Source organism: Lithobates pipiens, unplaced genomic scaffold, assembly GCF_037356315.1.
Source record: "Lithobates pipiens isolate NorthernLeopardFrog02 unplaced genomic scaffold, aLitPip1_a1.2 Scaffold_25, whole genome shotgun sequence".
Lineage (NCBI taxonomy): Eukaryota > Metazoa > Chordata > Amphibia > Anura > Ranidae > Lithobates > Lithobates pipiens.
The window spans coordinates 91,102,724-91,126,562 of NW_027507787.1; the positions used below are offsets into that span (position 1 = coordinate 91,102,724).

Consider the following 23,839-nt stretch of genomic DNA (forward strand, 5'->3'; position numbering starts at 1 on the left):
TACAAATTTCTTCCTCAGTTTAGGCCGATATGTATTCTTCTATATATTTTTGATAAAAAAAAAAATCACTATAAGCATATATTGATTGGGCAAAAGTTATACCATCTACAATATAGGAGATAGATTTATGGCATTTTTATTATTTAATTCATTTTTTTTACTAGTAAAGGCGGTGATTTTTATCAGGACTGCGATATTGCGGCAGACAGATCATACACTTTTTTTTGGGACCATTGATCTTTATACAGCGATCTGAGCTAAAAATAGCCACTGTTTACTGTATAAATGTCATTGGCAGGGAAGGGGTTAACACTAGGGGGCAATCAAGGGGTTAACTGTGTGTCCTAGGGAGTGATTCTAACTTTGGGTGGATGGGACTGATTGGAGGAGGAGACCGATTATTGTTCATACTTAGTATGAACAACAGATCAGTCTCCACTCCCCTCACAGCATGGAGATCTGTCTGTTTACAATCACAGATCTCCATTCTGTCTCTCTCAGGAGTGATCGCGATGGTCGCCAGGCACACGCATCGGCTCCGTTGTTGTGGCAGGCGCCCACCCCCTAGTGCTCTAGTGGCTGATGTATACCTAAGGCGATTTGCCCAGGTGAGCCAACCTGCCACAGTATAACTGCGGCGGCTGGTCATCTAGTGGTTAAGAAAAGACCACATATGCTAGATGAGTTCTTGCTAGGAAAAAATATTTTAGGAAACAGACGGCATGTATTCATGAAAGACAGAAGTTGTCAAACAAATCTGATTTCTTTTTATAAGGCTGTTAGCAAGACCTTGGACAAAGGAGTGTCTGCAGATGTAGTATGCATGGATTTTGCCAAAGCGGTTGACACAGTTCCCCACACACGGCTAATGCGTAAGGTAAAGTCTACAGACTTGGAAAATCAGTTTGTAAATGGATGGAAAACTGGCTAAAAGACTGAATTCAGAGAGTAGTGTTTAATGATTTTTACTCTGATTGGTCTAAGGTTATTAGTGGTGTACCCCAAGGTCTAGTGTTTGGACCCTTACTTTTTAATATATTTATAAATGATATAGGGTCTGGGATTAAAAGTACCATTTCAGTGTTTGCAGATGACACCAAACTATGCAGTGGAATAATGCCCTTACAGGATGTCTCCAACTTACAAGTAGACCTCAATTCCCTGTTTAATTGGGCACATAGTATGTGGCAAATGAGGTTTAATGTTAATACATGTAAAGTTTAATGATCATGGGGGCTAAGAATGTGCATGCATCTTACATGCTAGGAGGAGAACAACTGGGGTAGTCAATGGTGGTGAAGCATCTGGATGTTGTGGTAGAACATAGGCTTAATAATAGCATGCAATGCCAAGCTGCAGTTTGCAAAGTAAACAAAATAATTTCTTGTATTAAGAGAGGTATGGACTGTAGACAGAGACACAAATTAAGACCCCATCTGGAATATGAAGTTTTAGTTTTATAGTTTAGCTTTCTCCAGTTTATAAAAAGGATATTAGGGAACTGGAGAAAGTGCAGAGAAGGGCAACCAAACTTATAAGAGGCATGAAGGAGCTTCAAATTTTCTCAGCTATGAGGAAAGATTAGAGGAACTTAATTTATTCTCTCTTGAGAAGAGGAGATTAAGGGGGATAAGATCAACATCTATAAATACATAAGTTGTCCATATAGTGAACTTGGCGTTGAATTCTTCACTTTTTAAGGTCAGCACAGAAGACAAGGAGACATGCTTTATGTCTGGAGGAAATGCGATGTAATCTCCAAATACAGAAAGGCTTTTTCACAGTAAGAGCTGTGAAAATGTGGAATAGACTCCCTCAAGCGGTGGTTCTAGCCAGCTCTGTAGATTGTTTTAAGAAAGGCCTGGATTTGTTCCTAGATACACATAATATAACTGGATACTAATATTTTTAGGTGAAGTTGATCCAGGCAACATCCAATTGCCTCTTGGGAGATCAGGAAGAAATTATTTTCCCCTGCTGGGGCAAATTGGATCATGCTTTTTGTTGTTTTTTTTTTTTTTTTGACTTCCTATGGATCAACTGTGGGTATAGGATTGTATTTCCCCCCCTCCCCCCCTTCTATTGGTTGAACTGGATGGACTTGTGTCTTTTTTTTTTTTTTAAACCAGACTAACCATGTAACTATGTAAGTGAAGAAATAAGGAGAACGTCTCATCCATAAATTACTGAATCCCAGCATCAATTTTGAAAAAAACACATTATCTTTTACTTTTTGCTATAATAAATATTCCCCAAAAATATATAAAAAAAAACATTTTTTCCCTCAGTTTAGGCCGATACGTATTCTTCTACATATTTTTGGTAAAAAAAAAATCGCAATAAGTGTTTGGTTTACGCAAAAGTTATAGCGTCTACAAAATGGGAGATAGTTTTATAGCATTTTTATTAATGTTTTTTTTACTAATAATGGCGGTAATCAGAGATTTTTATCGTGACTGCGACATTTTGTCAGACACATCGGACAATTCTGACACGTTTTTGGGACCATTGGCATTAATACAGCGATCAATGCTATAAAATTGCATTGATTACTGTAAAAATGTCACTGGAAGTGAAGGGGTTAACCACTGTGGCAGTGTAGGGGCTTAAGTGTCCCTAGGGGCGTGTTTATAACTGTATGGGGGCGTGGCTGTATGTGACACCACACTAATCACTGCTCCCAATGACAGGGAGCAGACAGTCAGTGTGCTGTCACTAGGCAGAATGGGGAGATGCTGTTTACATCAGCTTCTTCCCGTTCTTGAGCTCCGTGACACGATTGCCGGTATCCCTGCAGCGATCGAGTCTGCGGGAGCCGCAACCATGATCACGGAGCTCTCAGCAGGCACGCAGTGAGCAATTCAAAGTAACGTACGGGTACGTTACTTTGCCCAGCCATGCCATTCTACCGACGTATATTTACAGGAGCCGGTCGGGAACTGGTTAAGTGTGGGTTGACTTTTTACCTCCATCACATAAGAAGAAAGCATTCATATTACTTAACCACCTCGGGCCCGCCCTATAGCCGAATGACGGCCGTAGAGCAGACGCGTTCGTCCGGGTGGCCGTCCCTGGACGTCCTATTGTTTACTTCCGCAATGCGCGCCGCCGCGGGTGCGCATCGCAGAAGTTCTGTGTTCGCCGTGTCCCCCGGGGACAGGCAAACACAGATCGCTGTAAACGGCCAATCACAGCGGCCGTTTACAGCGTGATCGGCGTGTCCAATGGGAGATGATCTGATATGTAAACATATGAGATCATCTCTCAGCGCCGCTCTCCCTCCTCACACAGAGTGTGAGAGGGGAGAGATGAACGGCTGCAGTGGCAGCCGTTCTGCTTCGCTTTGTAAAAAAAAAAAGAAGTGCCATCCTCCCCCAGCAGTGCCATCCATCCTCCCCCAGCAGTGCCATCCATCCTCCCCCAGCAGTGCCATCCTGCCCCAGTGCCATCCTCCCCAGTGCTACCTGCCCCCAGTGCCATCCACCCCAGTGCTACCTGCCCCCCGTGCCATCCACCCCAGTGCTACCTGCCCCCAGTGCCACCTGCCCCCAGTGCCACCTGTTGTCAGTGCCATTTGTCACCAGTGCCATCTGTCATCAGTGCCACGTATTAGTGCCATCTGTCATCAGTGCCACATATCAGTGCCATTTGTCATCAGTGCCACCTGTCAGTGTCACGTGCCATCTGTTGTCAGTGTCACGTGTCATCAATGCCACTTATCAGTGCCATCTGTCATCAGTGTCACGCGTCATCGGTGCCATGTATTAGTGCCATCTGTCATCGGTGGCACGTATTAGTGCCACGTATTAGTGCCATCTGTCATCAGTGCCACGTATTAGTGCCACGTATTAGTGCCACGTGCCTTCAGTGCCACGTATTAGTGCCACGTGTCATCAGTGCCACGTATAAGTGCCACATGTCATCAGTGCCACATATTAGTGCCATCTGTCATCAGTGCCACATATTAGTGCCATCTGTCATCAGTGCCACGTGTCATCAGTGCCACGTATAAGTGTCATCATTGCCACGTATCAGTGCCATCTGTCATCAGTGTCACGGAGTCTGTGAGAGATGCAGGTGCAGCACAGTAGTCAGTGTCGGTGCAGGTCCTACTTGCATAGTATGATCTCATCTGCCGGCAACTCTGGAAGGAAGTGATAGACCGTGAACAGCGCCATCAGGGAAAAATTCTCCCATCTAGGAAAGGTACTGGTTGCTGTGTAAAGTATGTGTGCTGTTATTGGAGGGGCAACTGTACAAGGAGTGGACTGCTGAGTTAAGCAGGCTGGTCTAGAATGTGACTGGACAAGAGCAACAGAGCCCTCCACTGGTATGTAGCCCAGGGTTGCCCTTGGACAGCGGAGGACAGCCGGGGGCTGTTGTACAAGAGACTGTCAGAGGACCCTGACTTTGGAACGATCTGGAGTGGCATTTGGAAGAAATCCTGGATTACAGAAACTGGATGCTGAAAATTTTGGAAGTGCTCTGGGCACATGAAGATTTGGAGGTTCTAGCCATTCCGGAATGGGAGCTAGAGATTGCCTACAGATGGCTGCAGGCTCTGCTCAGCATCTGGGCTTGGCTCCCTTTGCCTGGGACTATTGAAATGTACCAGCCAACAGCTCTAAATTCCTGGATGAAGTGTCGGCAATGGGACAGAGTAACAGTGTGCTTTGCCCACCTCCATCCGCAGCTATGGAAGCGGAGCTCTTTTGATGGATGCAGCAAATGTTGACTCATTTCAACGAACCGGTTTTTGCACAGGATGAGCTTGGATGGAAGATAGTGTCTGTCCAGCTGGATGAGGGTACAGAAGATGGAGCAGCCAACTCATCTCCCCAGTGGCAGTTCAAGAACCCAGGAGAGGAGGAAACCATCCTCATTTCCTAGCAGCAGATCAACCGTTATCCAGATTGGAGGATGTGGCTTTCCAGCTGAAGCACTGACAGCCAGTCAGAGAGCGTGCATGACCTCTGCCCCAATGACTGACGACAATAACTCTACCTTTGAGGGGGGAGAAATATGACAGACCCAACCGGGACAGGGGCTTTTGGAGGGGATTGCAAGGTAGCCTCTTGCCTACTGACTATGGGCCCTGGCATTTGATGGAGCTACAAGCATTCAATAAGATGTCATGTTATATAATGCAAGATGACATGTTATTACCACATTTAACAGTCAAGCGAGCCACGAGGTCTCTGTCAACTTGAAAATCAGTGAGAAGATGGATGTGAAAAGAAAGCTGGTTAATATTTGGACAGCCCTGAGTCATCTTAAATCCTGGGGAACTGTTGCTGGATTGTCTGAGATGGGCAATTCCTTTGACTGCTAATCACACTGATAAGACTTGTCTAGGGGCCTAGCTGTTAATTAATTTACTGATTAATTAGATTGCTGTTTGAAGTTTGCATTGTTCATGTGGGGACTGACCCTATTTTTGAAGTATATAAAAACCTCTATGTTCAATACAGTTATTCCTTTGGTTATTACCTCAACATCTTGTCTGTGCATGATGCTTGATGTAAAGGGCTGGTATTAGCTCTCGGTCTGCTGGAAGAGTTTGGAGGGCAGGAGGCATCGTTTGGCAGAGGCACCCAGGTGGGGTGCCAGGTTGTCCATCACAAAAATAATTTGCTTTCCTGAGTAACTTTATGGCAACGTACAAAGGCAAATAACTAGCCACAAACGAGGGTGGGATGCAGCAAACCTAACGTTTCAATTACAGCTCTAGCAGAAACTGTAACCCACAAAAATAACAGGATAAAGGTGCTAGCTGTACTCCACAGTGATCCATAAAGGTATTAGTGGTAAACCATGCTGTCAGTAAACAAGGGAAGAGGCTCCTCTAAGTGTAGGAGTAAAAATGATTTATTATAAAACATCCAAATGACAACTCACATGAAAAAGTATAACTGGCACATCTGTGTATAAATATCCAAAGGGATGAGGATGGTAAGCCGTCAGATTCCTCCGCTCGTAGAGATGCAAAACACAAAATCCTCTCTGTTCACCACTGATTGTAGAAACGGCCGTGCAGTGGATGATCCCAAAATGAGGCTTGGTGTGCAGAAGGCAGAGTTGTGTGGGTCAATGACATCACAGGAATGTGACACGTTTCCGAGCATGCGCGTTGCGTGTGTTATGGCAGCCAAGCTCCTTTTTCAAGCAGTACCTTCGGATATGGGGTCAGTAATTTCTAGCACATGAGCAGGAGAGGCCAAGTGAAGAGTAAACATGTAAAAGGCAATATTTTAAAAGGAAAAATAGGAGAAAAATCTCAATAGAGATATTAGAGATGCAAGCCATACAATGAAATGTTTCAAGAAGACAATCTGCATAAAATAATGATCACCTTCTTGCAGCAAAAAGAAAGGAATGCATACCGATCTAATCATTAGGTACCAACTTGGTATAATAGCATTGTTACAACCTGATGATGATCGTAAGTATTGTATACAACCAGACAATGAAAGTTATTGTATTATATAGCTGGCATAACGTAAAGGGGAGGAAATACATTTTATGGAGAGGTATGTATATGAAGAATTATGTAATATTATAAATGAGGCAAAATAGAAAAATTAGGATAAAAATAAAATAAAGATAAAATTATGAAAAATAATAATAAAAATCCCCCAAAATTATATGTATTAATAATAATTAAAAAAAAATACAGCTGTGTTGGAATTCAGCTTCTATTCCTACATTGGTGGTAGCCCTCAGTGTATGGACTCTTACTTATCTTTTTGATATATGGACTCTTAATAGACTTCCTATATACCCCTTTGGGTATGTTAGAGAAATAATAGTGTTAGCACCTTTTCCCTTATGTTGAACCCTGCTGTCATCCTACAATTACTTCTGGTGACCCAAGGCAGGGAGTCCACAAAGTTCACACTCCTGGTTGAGTATGTTGGTCATTTCACATCTGTAGGAGCCCATATCCAGCAATGAATCTGGATGATGTCTCGTTCCGTCTGATTTTGCCAGAAAGGGTAACAAAGAGATTACCTAAATCTCAAAGGAAGCCAAAGCTTGGGAGTAAACTCAAAGTATCCTGACTTCCAGTGAATGTAACTGGTCATCTGAAGTTGTCCTGTTATGCTGAGAGAAATTGTTTTTTTGGAAAAAAAACAACCCACTTCAAATAGCCCAGTCAGAAAGAGGAATTGCTTGCACATCTTGTTCAGTCCTATGAAATGAAGAGGACAAAATGGGAAAATCTGGACGGTATCAGCATAAAAATTTATTGGGTCTTATGTGATGGGAGTTAGTTCAGGGTCTACCCATTCATATTCTGCCACGGAGTTAGTCAAGAAAAAGCACTTTTATTTACCTGATCCTTTCCCCAGTGATGGGTTTTAAGGTGAAACAACTTGCGTATCTGGGTGCTTGGTAATAATACAACTTTATTAATGGGTATAAATCTGCCAGCCTCAGCTCTTAACCATAGAAACAAAGAAAGGGTCTCCATACAACCAATTGAGTTGATTTTTCTGGTTCTTCCCTCTACCAGAATGCCTGCAATCCCTTTGCACTTACAGGCTGTGCCATTCTGTACTTCCATACCCACTCAGAATGAGGCATTATAAGCTTGCAATAGAAAATTGTTATTGACATCTTTAGGTAAGAAACTTTGCAAAAGATTAACAAATCAGAAATGTACTTAAAACTATATAAGGGGAGCAAAATTTAAGCCCCACTTGTTCCCACAATAAAGTAGCAGCTGCCCCGTTCTTCAATACTTTTTTGATCAAGCAGACCTCTTAAAAGAGAAGTAGGACAAAGCTGTTTTGGCCCTACATCGCCTATGGATCACATGAGTGCAGATCGTTCTGTACTCTGTGACTGGTTTTCAGCCAATCCAGGCTCTGGAAAGATCCTGACTTTATATCCAGATGCCTGGATGAGCCGCTGAGAGCCTGATCCAGCTGCTGCCAAACCCTTCCCCAGTTCAGGTGACTGAAGTCACCGGCTCTTTGCTCACTAAAGGCTGAAAACTGAGCGATCATCAGCCTTTGAACGCTCAGTTCAGTCTTAGAAGAAGGCAGGGACAGATGCAGCAATGGACCAAAGCTGAATCCACCTAGGTGAGTATATATATAAATATATATATATATATATATACACACACATTTTTTATTTTTTTTTAACCACTTGCCGCCCGCCCTATAGGCAATTGACGGTGGCAAAGTGGTTGCATAATCCTGATCGGACGTCATATGACATGATCAGGATGATGAGCCGCTGCACACCTCCGGGGGCGCGCATCGCGGCGATCGTTGTTGCGGAGTGTCAGTCTGACACCCGGCAACTACGATCTCGGTAAAGAGTCTCTGACGGAGACTCTTTACCACGTGATCAGCCGTGTCCAATCACGGCTGATCACAGTGTAAATAGGAAGAGCCGGTGATCGGCTTTTCCTCACTCAGGTCTGTCAGACTGCTCCTCTGACAGGGGGTGTCCCCCCGAGGATGCCCACACTGGACCACCAGGGACGCCACCAGACCACCAGGGATGCCCAGCAAAAGGTAATCCTCCCTAGACCACCAGGGATGCCAGTCAGTGCCACAATGGATGCCAATCAGTGCCCATAATGGATGCCAATCAGTGCCCACAATGGGCATCACTGATTGGCATGCATTATTGTTTGCCACTGATTGGCATCCATTAGTACAGTATAACATAATACAATGCCGCCTATGAGTGCCCACCTGTGCCGCCTATCAGTGCCCATCCGTGCCGCCTATCAGTGCCTACCAATGCCCATCTGTGCCGCCTATCCATGCCCATCTGTGCCGCCTATCCATGCCCATCTGTGCCGCCCATCCATGCCAATCCGTGCCAGCTATCAGTGCCAATTTGTGCCACCTATCAGTTACCATCCGTGTCGCCCATCAGTGCCACCCATCAGTGCCGCCTATCAGTGCCCATCAGTGCCACCTATCAGTGCCACATATCAGTTCCCATCAATGCCACCTCATCACTGCCACTTCATTGGTGCCACATCATTGGTGCCCATCAGTGCCACCTTCTCAGTGCCCATCAGTGTAGCCCCATCAGTACCCATCAGTGAAGGAGAAAACGTACTTATTTACAAAGTTTTGAAACTGAAACAAAAAAAACATTTTTTTTTCAAAATTTTCGGTATTTTTTTATTTGTAGACCAAAAAATAAAAACCGCAGAGGTGATCAAATACCACCAAAAGAAAGCTCTATTTGTGGGAAAAAAATGATAAAAATTTCATTTGGGTACAGTGTAGCATAACCACGCAATTGTCATTCAAAGTGGAACAGCGCTGAAAGCTCAAAATTGGTCTGGGCAGGAAGGTGTTTAAGTGCCCGGTATTGAAGTGGTTAAAGAACCTCATATTTCTCTTTTAACACATCCTTGACTTTATTTAAAGTAGATGACCAGGGACAGACCTGCAGAGCATTCTGTGAACTCTTGTTTTTGGTTGGAGAAGCATGTTGATGCTGGTTGCACTGACTGGTCTGTGTTGAATGAAGACTACAGCCTTTTGAACAGACTGACACATACCTCTGCTTTTTGTGCCATTTCCTTTTCTGTATTGCACAGTTTTATTGTATTGGAATCTTTTACAGCTACCATGTATTTAAAAAAAGTGTTTGTTTTCTGTTCAGGATTTGACACAAAAATCATGAAAAACTCTGGCAAAATGCCTTTAAAGTGGACAAAAATGGACCATCTAATCAACAAAATTATCCTGTGTGTAAGTTCTGTTATAAAAGGTTACTCCAATATCTAAAAGTAGACAGGTGGAGGGATGAGCGTGTATATTGGTCTAGGGGTTAGTGGTGGCCTGAAGAGCTAAGCTGGCCATACAATATACAATTTTCTTATTATTCAATTTGCTTTAGATTTACCTTTAACTGTGTGGTCCAAGGGCCTGTCTGATTGCATACAAATTGAAAGTGTTTAGGTTTGAACTCATATTATATGGTTTTGGTAAATCTAAAGGAAAATTGTACAAGGAAATTGTATAATGTATGGCCAGCCTAACTTTACATCCATTTCCCTGGTCTAGAAGTCTGTTAATCTAAAGAGTATGGTGAAAAAGCTCTTTTTCTTCTAGGTCTTATGGGAACCGTTGATGGTGCCCTGGCCTTTGAGTTAGAAGATTCCATATAGGTTTCTAAGCAGGAATCTCACTGACAGAGAGGCAGCAGCTACTGCAGGTAAATTATCAGTCTTCCCTTGCAGTGGGGCTGCACCCCACACTGCAGGGATTAACTGCTCTAATATGCCTAGGGGACTGAATATAGCAGTTTTTACTTACCTGATCCTCCACTCCCACAGGCTCCTCCATATTGGTAGACCGGTCCCTGCAACAACTTCTCCCCTGCACACCTGCAGTCTAAGGTCCACTAATGTTGTAAAGACCATTTTGGAGACCATAACTCCTCAGTTGGAAGTGATGCCGCTGAAGAACTGTCCACTGCCGGAGCGGAGGGAAGCTCTGTTTGCTGGGGGAGCAGTGAATCGGGTAAATTGCTCTTACCATTCCCTAGACCAGTGATGGCGAACCTTGGCACCCCAGATGTTTTGGAACTACATTTCCCATGATGCTCATCTACACTGCAGAGTGCATGAGCATCATGGGAAATGTAGTTAGAAAACATCTGGGGTGCCAAGGTTTGCCATCACTGCCCTAGACTAAAGGAGCAGTTAACCCTAAGCAGTTCAAGGGCACCCCCCCCCGCATGGAAAGACTTTTAGTTGCCCCAGGGCTCAGCCTTAATGTGTATGCCAAGCCAAAAACCTTTTTTTGGTTAGAGTGAGATCCCGTTGAGCTTTTATCATCTGTGGCTCCGTTTGAGAGATGTATTCTTGCTTTCTGTCCTGCTGTTAACAGGGACACAGACAAACAATCCAACACGGGTTTCAGTGTCCCCCGTCCCAGCTGAAGAAAAGCATTTTCATTTTTGTTTGTGTTGATGTTGGAGACTTCCCCTGACTTCCAACAGAGTCTAGGAAAGCGGTAACAGACAGAGGTTCTAATCCGTCTCTACTAAAACTAAAAAAAATTATATTTTTAGCTTGTCATATGTTATAATGGAACCTAATCAGATCATAAGACCTTGGGTGCAGAGCTGAGTTCGAATTGCCTCCTCCCTCCAGTGACCTCCATAAGGTAAAAATGTAGGAACAGTAGTCTTAGGTATAAAGTTAGGAGTAGTGGTCTAATGGGTTATGGGCATGCCCTACACTACCCAGATAGCATGGATAACATGCTACAAATTTGTGGTAGTGTTGAAGTGCAAGTCTGTTAACTTGCTGCACATTTTCACTGGTAAGTTGTACACTTGCAGATCACTTGAAGCACCAGTTCTATTTGACACATTTCCAATTTGTAGCAAATTTGTGTGGCTTGTCTCTAGCAAGAGCAAAGTTGCAGTGGTGAGTCTACAGCAAGAGATCTGCAAGACTACAGCATGAAAATTCAGCCACATGGCTCCTGTGGTTTAATGAGTATTGCACAACAAAACTGAGCCATAATTTGTAGCAGACTTGCAGTATGTTGGCAAAGAAATTTGATCTGGAGTCTTGCAATGTGGACTATAATTGTGCAACAAACGTGTGAACCTCGTTAAGTCTAGCAATAACTTAGCAAATCATTTTCAAATTTGCAGCACAAGTGCTTGCTATCTGGGTAAATACTACCTTACTATCAGTCTCAATACTACCTTACTATAGTCAAGTTAGTTAAAACCAGCTATACTAGGAGGTGCTCTGCTGTTTAAAGGATAAGTTCACTTTCTAGAAAAAATAAATAAATACACATTATTTTGCAGGTAAAAAAATTAGTTTTTTTTGGTAGTCTGCAAAGTATTGCATCTGCAATCAGCAGATCTCTGGTGCCAAGCAGGTCTCCTGCAGATCTGTCAGTGTATCTTGCCCATATGGGCTAACAGATACACTAAAAACAGGAAGAATTAATGAACTACCATGGCACTCCACAGCACCATGGTAGTTTATTGAGAACTACAAGCTGACAGCCGCAAAGGATTCCAAGTCTTATAGCTCATTCACCCACAGAGCTGTGTGAATGCATGGTGCAGCCGTGTGGGTGGAGCTCAGCACGGCCATGCTGATTTTAAAAAGTGAAAGCTAGTACGGTGAACTTCTCCCCTAAGAACAGGTGGAAAATGTGATATATTCCCAAAGGTGAACTTATCCTTTAAATACAGCAGTGAAAAATCAGATCTCCCTCCCAAACAAAGCTGTGATGTATTGTAGAGCTGTGTAAGTCTCAGGGCTGGATAGACAGAAATGCAAATCATTTGGCAAGTACAATGGCTCCCATTTATGTATTTCATCCTTATATTTCACTGCTTAACTGGAGTTCAAAAAAAGTACTTTTTTTTTTAATTAACTGCTTTTGTGTGGATTACAGATTGCGGTGTTTGTGGTCAGTATATCTATTGTCTTGGGTATTGGAGGTGGAATTTGGGACAGTTTGTATCTACAGAAGCATTACTATATACCAAAACACCCACAGAACTCTGCTACTTTTGGGGTTTTTATGTTCATGGGATACCTTGCCACCATTGCCACGCTGGTGCCCTTCTTCCTTTACATCTCGTGAGTAGAACAAGGCATAGTCCATTAATCTACATGCTATCCATTTATTCATTCTTATATTCAATAAAGGGCAGTAAATCTTGGCGCTTATTGGAAAGGAAATGGTAAACTGAGGCATAGTCCGCCTTTACATCATTTTAATAAAGTGAGGATCATGTGCTACAAGCATAACTTGTCATCTACATTTTACAATGAAAGTATATATAATCCCTAACAATAAATTTCTCTTATTTGTTTCCTTTTGGTCTGTTAAACATACCATTGGAAGTATTTGCTATACCTGTTGATCCCAGTGGTGAAGCTAGACATTTTCGCCCGGGGCAAAGACTTCGTTCCGTGGCCCCCAAGAGAATGGTGTCATTAGGGCAGAGATTGGTGTCAGTAGGGCAATGGACAATGTCAATAGTTTTTTTTTTTTTATCTTTATTATTTTTTCCATTTTTTTTTTTAGGAGCCCTGATGGGGGGCTTTGGTTACATACTGTAGACATTGTAGATGAGAGGTCCTGGTACTCAGTCAGGGAAGAAGGGGTGTACTGGTGCTCAGTCAGGTGATATGGGGAATTCTGGTGCTCAGTCAGGGGAGATGGAGGGTACGGGTCCTTAGTAGGGGAAAATGAGGGGTCCTGGTGCTCAGTTGGGGGAAATGGAGGGTACCAGTGCTAAACTGGGGGACTGGTCCTTAGACAGGTGAGGTGGAGGGTGCTGGTGTTCAGTCAGGGAAGGTGGGGGGGTCCTGGTGCTGAGTCCGGGGAGATGGGGACACAGAAGCTCAGTCTGGGGAGATGGGGGGGGAGGGGGTCCTGGTGCTTAGTGAGGGTACAGGGGCACTGGTGCTCAATGGAAGGAGATTGGGGTCCTGGTGCTCAGTGGAAAGCCCCCAGGGGTTAAACAGGAGCCAATGTACCAACAGAATAAGTACAATCTGCTAGACATGTGCACTGACAAAAAATGTGTTCGTCTTTTGTTTTCGTTTCATTCGTTTTTCTGCTTTTTTTGAAATGTAAAAATTTGAAAATTCGGAAATCCAAAAATTCGGAAACCGAGAAACACCATTTTTTAGATGCAAAATAGATTTATCTGTTAAAATTTCCCTGTTTATTGAAAACCATTGCTAATAAAAACAAGGCTGATTATTACTACTATGGAAGACAAACCACACAATAAGAGAGCAAAATTTGCAGATGGGGAAATTAGATCATTTCTCAGCTGGTTACTTAGCCCACTTCTTCAGGCACTGTGAGAGGTATCTACAATTATACAAAAAACTTCATGAAACTTACATAGATATATGAAACTTAAACGTACAGTGATTATTTCAAAAATGAAATGAAAAGTTGAATTTTGATATTGAGGTTGTTGTTGCCTCCTGATATAGGTTAAAAAGCAGCAAATCCTACTTATGTAAAGTTTAGATGGGCTATAACAATCAAACATTAAAACTTCATGAAAGTAAAAAATATGAGTGCTAATGAAAATGAAACGTTTAACGTGTAAATGTTACAATATCAGAGAAAAGCACTAAACACATTATAATGTAGAATAATACAATAAGGTAGAAATACTAATGCGCAAACCAAAAAATATTATATCAAGAGTGAGTGGCTGCCAACATGAAAGAGTGTTCCGACACAATGATAAATTGATAACTAAATAAATGTGGAGCTTACTCAATAAACAATTGCAAGATGACAATCCAATAAATATGTGCAAATGATGAATAATCAATATGCAGTTTACTCAAACACAATAAAAAATGTGCAATCATTTTATTTCATTTCACTTTGAAATTTATTGCACATTTTTTATTGTGTTTGAGAAAACATCATATTAATTATTCATCATTTGCACATATTTATTGGATTGTCATCTTTTGTTTATTGAGTAAGCGCCACATTTATTTAGTTTTATTTTCATCTGGTAATTTCACTATTAAAGTGGTTGTAAAGTCACTGAGGACAATTACTGGTACCACCTCAAGTAATACTGTGTGTGTGTGTGTGTGTGTGTGTGTGTGTTTTTTTTTTTTGTTTTTTTTTAATTATGAAGCGAAATACTTTATTTCACAGCGCTGCTGTGCGGTCACGTGACCTACCACTGCTCTCCTTTCTAGATCTAAGGACTACAGCGGGATTCCTCTGACATCGTCCGGAGGTCACATGAGCCCACAGCAGCACTGTGAAACAAGGAATTTTGCCTTATAATTAAAAAAATAAATACACACACACACACACACACTGTACTGTATAGCTTGCTATAACAGAGGGGATACCAGTAATTGTGCTCAGTGACTTTATAACCACACGGAATAGCGGCAGGAGAGGAGAGCCGGGGAGGAGATCCGCTTACACACACTAGCAACTGACAGGCAGAGATGGAGAGACTGAACACAACGGGATGACCAATGCATGTAAACTGACCACGGTATCGTGGATCAGCAGCCATAATTACCCTGGTCAGCACACCTAGGGGGACACAGGAACAGCCAGTTATTTTCCAGCATAGAATGGGACAAATTACACTGCGGAAGCACTATGCGGCTTATAGTGCTGTAAAGGAACAGGATAATTTTTTTATTTTTTTGTTTTATGTAAGGGTTACAACCGCTTTAACACATTTATTTTATAGAGTGACCACGTTCATTCACTAGTCTGTTTCTATGGAGGAGCAGCTTTGTCATCCTAGGACAGTTCCATAACATAGAAGAAGGTATTCTGTGGTTCTCAGAAATATCCAGGAGTAATTCTAACTAATAAGTGTACAGCACAGCCAGAGAACGTAGGACAGCTTACAATATTTCTGGTAGAATCAACAGGTATCAAAAGAAGTGTATAATAAAAGTAAATTTACAATGTACAATAATGGTATATTTAATAGCCCAAAAGGGGGCAAATCCAATTTTTATTTGTTTTAATTTTTTTTTATTTATTATAGAATTTTTCTAATATAAATGATTGCCTATTACTTTAACATTCTTCATTCTGGCTTCAAATACAAGCAATGTTTGTCATTTGTAGGATTGAAATCATTCATATTCTCCACAACTTTTTCATTAACAATGACCTGGAAATGTACTACGAGAAAACGGATACACCAGCTGAAGCCAGAGGTACCAGCTTCTGCGATATGCTGGGACAGATTGAGTACGTATTTACAGACAAGACCGGTACACTAACTCAGAACATCATGACGTTTAAGAAGTGCTGCATTGGGCAAAAGATTTTTGGTAAGTTTTTGTAAAAATTAAGCATGATCACGTTTCCTGTTGATGGCTTCTAATACCAGTTTGATTTTTATGGCTAAAAGCCAAGATATTTATGGGAACACTGTCATAACCTCAGACAAACGATGATCAGTTTAAGGAATTGACATTCGTGTGGTTGTGTAAAAATAATTGTTTGTCTATTACCGTAATAAAAAGAAGGGTGTCAGACTCGTACTAAAAAGAAGGAAACCAACACATCACCTTCAGATAATAAATTGTTTAAAAATGTTCCCTTCAGCAAAGATTTGGATTTTGTTGCACTACCCCATATGGAGGTTGGTCAGGCAAATACATCATTTGGATGTGTTTCTACTGCAATTTTGGGATCCAAGTGAGATGTAAAGAATATGTAAACCCTATATTTAACCACTTCATCTCTGGAAGGATTTACCCCCTTAAGCCGCGTACACACGGGCGGACTGTCTGGCCTACTTAGTCCGCCGAAACACATTTCAGCGGACAGTCCACTCGTGTGTGGGCTTCAGCGGACATTTTCAGCGTGCAGTCTGGCGGACTAAGTATTTTCGGAATTTCCGTAATACTGTCCGTCGGACTCGCATTTCGGCGGACAATCCGCCCGTGTGTGTGCCAGTCCGCCGTACTTTTGAAATGAGCGGACTTTTCCCGCCCGGAGAAAAGTCCGCTCATTTCGAGCGGGTATCCAGGTAGGCGGGGCCCGCGAAGGAGACCTCGCTGTCCCCGCCGCCTGGTATGGACTTAAAGGGGAACCCCAACGCCGAAAAAAAATCGGCGTGGGGGTCCCCCCCAAGTCCACAACAGACCCTTGTCCGAGCACGCTACCCGGCCGGCCAGGAAAGGGGGGCGAGCGAGCGCCCCCCCCTCCTGAGCCGTACCAGGCCACGTGCCCTCAACATGGGGGGGTGCCTTGGGGAAGGGGGGGCCGCGCGGCCCCCCCACCCCAAAGCACCTTGTCCCCATGTTGATGAGGACAAGGGCCTCTTCCCGACAACCCTGGCCGTTGGTTGTCGGGGTCTGCGGGCGGGGGGCTTATCGGAATCCGGGAGCCCCCTTTAATAAGGGGGCCCCCGGATACCGGACCCCCACCCTATGTGAATGAGTATGGGGTACAATGTACCCCTACCCATTCACCTGTAAAATAAAAGTACCAAAAAAAAACACAACACACGAGATAAAATACTTTATTGCACAGCTCCGGGGGTCTTCCGTCTTCGGGGGTCTTCTCACCGGACTCCTCCGCTATCTTCTTGTAGCTCTTTTGCTAGCGGAGGAGTCCGGCTTTCTTCCTCGCCGCCGGCCTCTTCTCCCGACTTCGGGGGTCTTGTCCCCCTCTTCGGTTCTTCTGCCGGGCCACCGCGCCTTCTTATAGCTCTTTTACAGGCGGTGGCCCGGTCTTCTGTCGCCGCCGTCGCCGCCGCCTTCCGTTCTTCTTCTTCTTCTTCTTCTCCAGGAGATGTTGCCTCGACGATCTCTCCGGCCGGAATGCCAGGGCCGCGCTGCGCGGCCACTTATATAGGGACAAGGGGCGGTGTCGCATGGCTTTATGTCACATGGGTTGGTGTCACATGGTGACCCCGCCCCCTTACGATGTCATAGTCCCCATGTGACATCAACCCATGTGACCAACCCATGTGACATAAAGCCATGTGACACCGCCCCTTGTCCCTATATAAGTGGCCGCGCAGTGCGGCCCTGGCATTCCGGCTGGAGAGATCGTCGAGGCAACATCTCCTGGAGAAGAAGAAGAAGAAGAAGAAGAAGAACGGAAGGCGGCGGCGACGGCGGCGACAGAAGACCAGGCCACCGCCTGTAAAAGAGCTATAAGAAGGCGCGGTGGCCCGGCAGAAGAACCGAAGAGGGGGACAAGACCCCCGAAGTCGGGAGAAGAGGCCGGCGGCGAGGAAGAAAGCCGGACTCCTCCGCTAGCAAAAGAGCTACAAGAAGATAGCGGAGGAGTCCGGCGAGAAGACCCCCGAAGACGGAAGACCCCCGGAGCTGTGCAATAAAGTATTTTATCTCGTGTGTTGTGTTTTTTTTTGGTACTTTTATTTTACAGGTGAATGGGTAGGGGTACATTGTACCCCATACTCATTCACATAGGGTGGGGGTCCGGTATCCGGGGGCCCCCTTATTAAAGGGGGCTCCCGGATTCCGATAAGCCCCCCGCCCGCAGACCCCGACAACCAACGGCCAGGGTTGTCGGGAAGAGGCCCTTGTCCTCATCAACATGGGGACAAGGTGCTTTGGGGTGGGGGGGCCGCGCGGCCCCCCCTTCCCCAAGGCACCCCCCCATGTTGAGGGCACGCGGCCTGCTACGGCTCAGGAGGGGGGGGGGCGCTCGCTCGCCCCCCTTTCCTGGCCGGCCGGGTAGCGTGCTCGGACAAGGGTCTGTTGTGGACTTGGGGGGGACCCCCACGCCGATTTTTTTCGGCGTTGGGGTTTCCCTTTAAGTCCATACCAGGCGGCGGGGCCAGCGACGTCTCCTTCGCGGGCCCCGCCTACTTGGAGACGCGCTCGAAATGAGCGGACTTTCCTCCGCGTGTGTGGGCGAGTCCGTTCATTTCAAAAGTACGGCGGATAGTATGGCGGACTTAGTACGCCGTATTAGTCCGCTCAAAAAGTGGTGTGTGTGGTCAAGTCCATTCATTCTAAAGTATGACGGACTGTCCGTCGGATTGTCTGACGGACTAAGTTGGCCAGACAGTCCGCCCCGTGTGTACGCGGCTTTAATGACCAGGCATTTTTTGTAATACAGTACTGTTAATTTTATTGACAATTGCATGGTTGTGTGATGCTGTACCCAAACAAGATTGATGTTCTTTTTTCCCCCCACAAATAAAAAGAAATGTGCTATTTGCTATAATACATATCCAATAAAAAAAGTTAAAAAAAATGAATTTCTTAATCAATTTAGGCCAATATCTATTCTACATATATCTGGTAGATTTTTAGCGGGAATGTGACATTGCGGCGGACAGATTGGACACTTTTGACACTTTTTTGAGACCAGTGACATCATTACAGAGAGCTAAAAATATCCACTGATCACTGTATAAATGACACTGGCAAGGAAGGGGTTAACACTAGGGGGCAATCAAGGGGTTAAGTGTGTCCTAAAGAGGGGTTTCTAACTGGGGGGGGAGTGGACTGACTGGGAGTACAGAGACATCGCTGTTCCTGATCACTAGGAACAGATGATCTCACTGTACACTCCTGTCAGAACAGGGATCCGTTTATATAGGCAGATCCCTGTTCTGCCTCTCTTTCCCACAATTGCGAGTGGCCGGCGCATTGAGTCCAGGGGTGAGCTCCCGCTGCATGTGGCAGGCATGCATGTCCACAGTACCACATGCACAGACCAAGGTACAGATACGTCGGTTTGCGCAGCCGAACCACAGTACCTCAGTATATGTGCGGAATGAGGTCGGCAATTGGTTAATATTATTGATATGTGAATGCTGTACCATGTACTTGTACGAAAATGTGTCCTCTTCTCTTTGTATTACTTTGTGAGAATAACCTTTCCTATTAAAAACTGAGCACGCTAGGTATAAGAGCACAGAGTGGTCAGTTTTCTACATGTTTTGATAACTCAGCCCACTCTCTTCCAATGATCAGACTTGTTGCTGACAGAAGCGTGTAATAAATGTGTAGATTTCTCATACATAATTATATACAGTAATTATATAAAAGCAGAGAAATTAAATAGCTGCTGAAATCCCCCTTTCTGTTGCTGGCTGACAGGAGTGGAATCTGACATGGTCAAGGATTGTACATGTAGTACTACATGAGTTTCTGCTATCATAGAGGACTGATGAGCTAGAAAAAGATGGCCTTTAAAACTTGTGAGCAAAAGAGGCATATTCTTGTGGAAAAATGTTCCTTCTTAATAATCTTTGTGTAATGGCAGTGGGTGCATGTGGACGCACCCTCTCTCCCAAGGATTTGTCTTTGGGCAGGAACATGGATTTTTCTTGCCATGACTATATACCTACTAGTCAGTTTACCTGCTCTCCAGACTTCTGGATACTCCATACCGCTAAGCAATTAATAATATATACAGAACTTAATTTGGAAACCATCTTTCTGGGTACCGAATTGTCCATCTTAATTCCCTGGGATTCAGTCGTTCTCTATCTATCCCACCATCTCCACAAACAGGGCTAATCCTTGGCTCCAAGTAATACAATGCTACATGTTTAGTGGTCCATCTGTATCCGATCCCATGCTTGCTCAGGGATTTTTGCCTTAATGCCCCCTATGAATGTTGGCTGGCCATGCCGCCTCTTGGGTGCTTTCTCCTGAAGAAGCGGGCAACTGTGAAACATGTTGAGTTTTGATGGCCTACATCAATACACCTTCTCTGGAGTAGTCTCCCAGGTAGAGGTGACTTCAACTGTGGGGGTGTGCAAACCGTCAAAAGGGATTCATTTGGACAATTGTATTTTCTAAGACCAGATGGATTTTTATATTGCATTGTCGATTATATTTATATTAACTATTTGTCAACTAGCTGCTGTCATTCTAATGTGGCAGGTTGGCACAGCTGCACAAATCGCCTAGATGTACATCGGCTGCTTTAAAAGTGATAGCGGCATGCAAGGCCAGAGCCGATGTGTGTGGCCGGCTGCCGGGATGTCTGCCATCCACCTGCGATTGCTCCACAGAGAGCCAGAGAAGGGATCTGTGCCTGTAAACAAACAGATCCCCATTCTGACAGGGGAGTACAGAGAGATCTGTTGTTCCTAGTGATCAGGAACAACAATCTCTCTCCTCCTCTAGTCAGTACACTGCCTCCACAGTTAGAATCACCTCCTTAGGGAACACTTATCCCCTTGATCGCCCCTAGTGTTAACCCCTTCCCTGCCAATGACATTAAGGCTGGGTTCACACTGCTGCGGGGGGAGATCCGGATGTGATTCGCACAGCAAATCACATCCGATCTCCGTAGCACTGCGAGTTCAGCCATACAGATAGTATGGCTGAACTCGCAGCTGTCCCGCAGCAAACTCGCACAGGACCCTTTTTTGGGTCCGCAACGGAATCGGATCGCATGGGGGTTCACACCATGCGATCCGATTCCTGTGCGAGTCGGCAGATCGCACTGCGATATGCCGACGGATCTGGGGGTGTCATTAACATAACATTGACACCCCCAGCCGTCCGCATGGGGCAGTGTGAACTGCCGGCGGGAGGTATGCGATGCGGGAAAACGCCGCGGATTCGCGGCGTTCCCGCATCGCAATAGTGTGAACCTAGCCTTATACAGTAATCAGTGACGATTTACAGCTCTGATCGGTGTATAAATGTCAATGGTTCCCAAAAAAAAGTGTCCAATCTGTCAGCCGCAAGTCTGTCGCAGTCCCGCTAAAAATCGCCAATCACCGCCATTACTAGTAAATAATAAATAAAAATGGCATAAATATATCCCCTAATTTGTAGACACTATAACTTTTGTACAAACCAATCAATATACTGTCATGGTTATGCAATAGAGTTCTGCTTACCTGTCTCCATGTGTTCATTTCTAGAGACCAGCCGAGCCTCACCTGACTGCTTTTATAATCCATCCTCTGGCATGGCTCCACCCTAGCTCCTGTCAGACAACTCTATATTAACCTGTGCACTGCTAGCCAATCCTGCTGATCAACCTTTGTGCGTTAGCTTCCTGTTACCTGCCGTGTGCTCTTCTACTGTTTTCCGTTACCGACTTTGGCGTGTCCTGACTATCCCTGTTTGCCTGTGATTCTGACCTTTTGGCGTGTCTCCGACTATTCTTGTCTGCTTGTGGCCACGACCTTGGCTTTGTCTCTCACCATCCCTATCCTCCTGTTGCCTACTGTGGGTGTGAGCTGGAGCCAGTTGCAGCCAAGTCCATCCTCACCACTCGAGGCTCTGGTGAACACCTGCTGGCTCTTAGACTCCGCGCCCCAGGGAATCTTACGCTCTAACCCCGGTGGGATCCATCTTGGTGTTCTGGCGGCCCTGCCTTCCTATCACCTTGATCCCTGTCAACAGCAGTCAGCCGTAGGGTCCAGAACCTTGCGGTGCAATCCTAAACCCTACGGTGTGCATCTGTCACCTGGGCTCTAGGTGACCTGACATATACGCTTATTGTGTTTTTGTTTTTTTTTCAACAAAAATGTGTTGAAGACAGTGGCGGAATTATCAGGGTCGCACCAGTCGCACTTGCGACTGGGCCCCTGAGTTCCGCCACTGTAGGGGGCCCGCCGCTGCCCCAGATCTATATCTAGTCATTTACGGGGAGTCTGCCTCTGCTCCGCCCATCCTCTCCGTCTGCTCCGCCCATTCTCCCCAGCTGCTCCACCCACCCTCTCCTCCCGCATTCACGGGCACAGTCCCCGCCCATCTTCTCCAGCTCCGCCTGCAGTGCTCTCCGGAGCACAGTCCCCGCCCATCTTCTCCGGCTCCGCCTGCAGTGCTCTCATGGGCACAGTCCCCGCCCATCTTCTCTGGCTCCGCCTGCAGTGCTCTCACGGGCACAGTCCCCGCCCATCTTCTCCGGCTCCGCCTGCAGTGCTCTCACGGGCACAGTCCCCGCCCATCTTCTCCGGCTCCGCCTGCACTCGAGCGTACTCACAGCAAGGAGGGGGAACCCAGTGATCTGGAAGTGAGTAGCACCATCTCTCAATATCAACACTGCCACTGATTCCCCACACACACCACCACCACTGCACTTATACCCTCCACCACCACTGCACTTATACCCCCCCCACACACACACACCACCATTGCACTTATACCCCCCACACATACACACACACACACACACACACCACCACCACTGCAATTATACCCCCCCACACACACACACACCACCACCACTGCACTTATACCCCCCACACACACACCACCACCACTGCACTTATACCCCCCACACACACACACCACCACCACCACTGCACTTATACCCCCCCAAACACACCACCACCACTGCACTTATACCCCCCCAAACACACCACCACCACTGCACTTATACCCCCCCACACACACACCACCACCACTGCACTTATACCCCCCCAAACACACCACCACCACTGCACTTATACCCCCCCAAACACACCACCACCACTGCACTTATACCCCCCCCCCACACACACACCACCACCACCACTGCACTTATACCCCCCCACACACACACACCACCACCACTGCACTTATACCCCCCCACACACACCCCCACCACTGCACTTATACCCCCCACACACACCACCACTACTGCCACTGATACCCCCCCACACCGCCATCACCACTACTGTCACTGATACCCCCCTCACTCACAACCACTACTGCCACTGATACCCCCCTCACTCACCGCCACCACCACCACTGTCACTGATACCCCCCTCACTCACCACCACTACTGCCACTGCTACCCCCCTCACTCACCACCACTACTGCTACCCCCCTCACTCACCACCACCACTGCACTTATACCCTCCACCACTACTGCACTTATACCCCCCACACACACACACCACCATTGCACTTATACCCCCCACACACACACCACCATCACTGCACTTATACCCCCCACACACACACCACCACCACTGCACTTATACCCCCCACACACACACCACCACCACTGCACTTATACCCCCCCAAACACACCACCACCACTGCACTTATACCCCCCCAAACACACCACCACCACTGCACTTATACCCCCCCACACACACACCACCACCACTGCACTTATACCCCCCCAAACACACCACCACCACTGCACTTATACCCCCCCAAACACACCACCACCACTGCACTTATACCCCCCCCCACACACACACACCACCACCACCACTGCACTTATACCCCCCCCACACACACACCACCACCACTGCACTTATACCCCCCCACACACACCCCCACCACTGCACTTATACCCCCCACACACACCACCACTACTGCCACTGATACCCCCCCACACCGCCATCACCACTACTGTCACTGATACCCCCCTCACTC

General features: G+C 45.7%; 1 protein-coding gene across 1 annotated transcript in view; it reads left to right on the forward strand.

Annotated features, from left to right (window-relative positions):
- The window catches only part of LOC143930385 (phospholipid-transporting ATPase IK-like), a 225,930-nt gene that overhangs the window by 100,570 nt on the left and 101,521 nt on the right, over positions 1 to 23,839 (forward strand). The window contains exons 11-13 of the mRNA XM_077454669.1: positions 9,646 to 9,734; positions 12,420 to 12,607; positions 15,624 to 15,832. Of these exons, the coding sequence (XP_077310795.1) occupies positions 9,646 to 9,734; positions 12,420 to 12,607; positions 15,624 to 15,832 (486 nt within the window). The remainder of the gene's footprint in view (positions 1 to 9,645; positions 9,735 to 12,419; positions 12,608 to 15,623; positions 15,833 to 23,839) is intronic.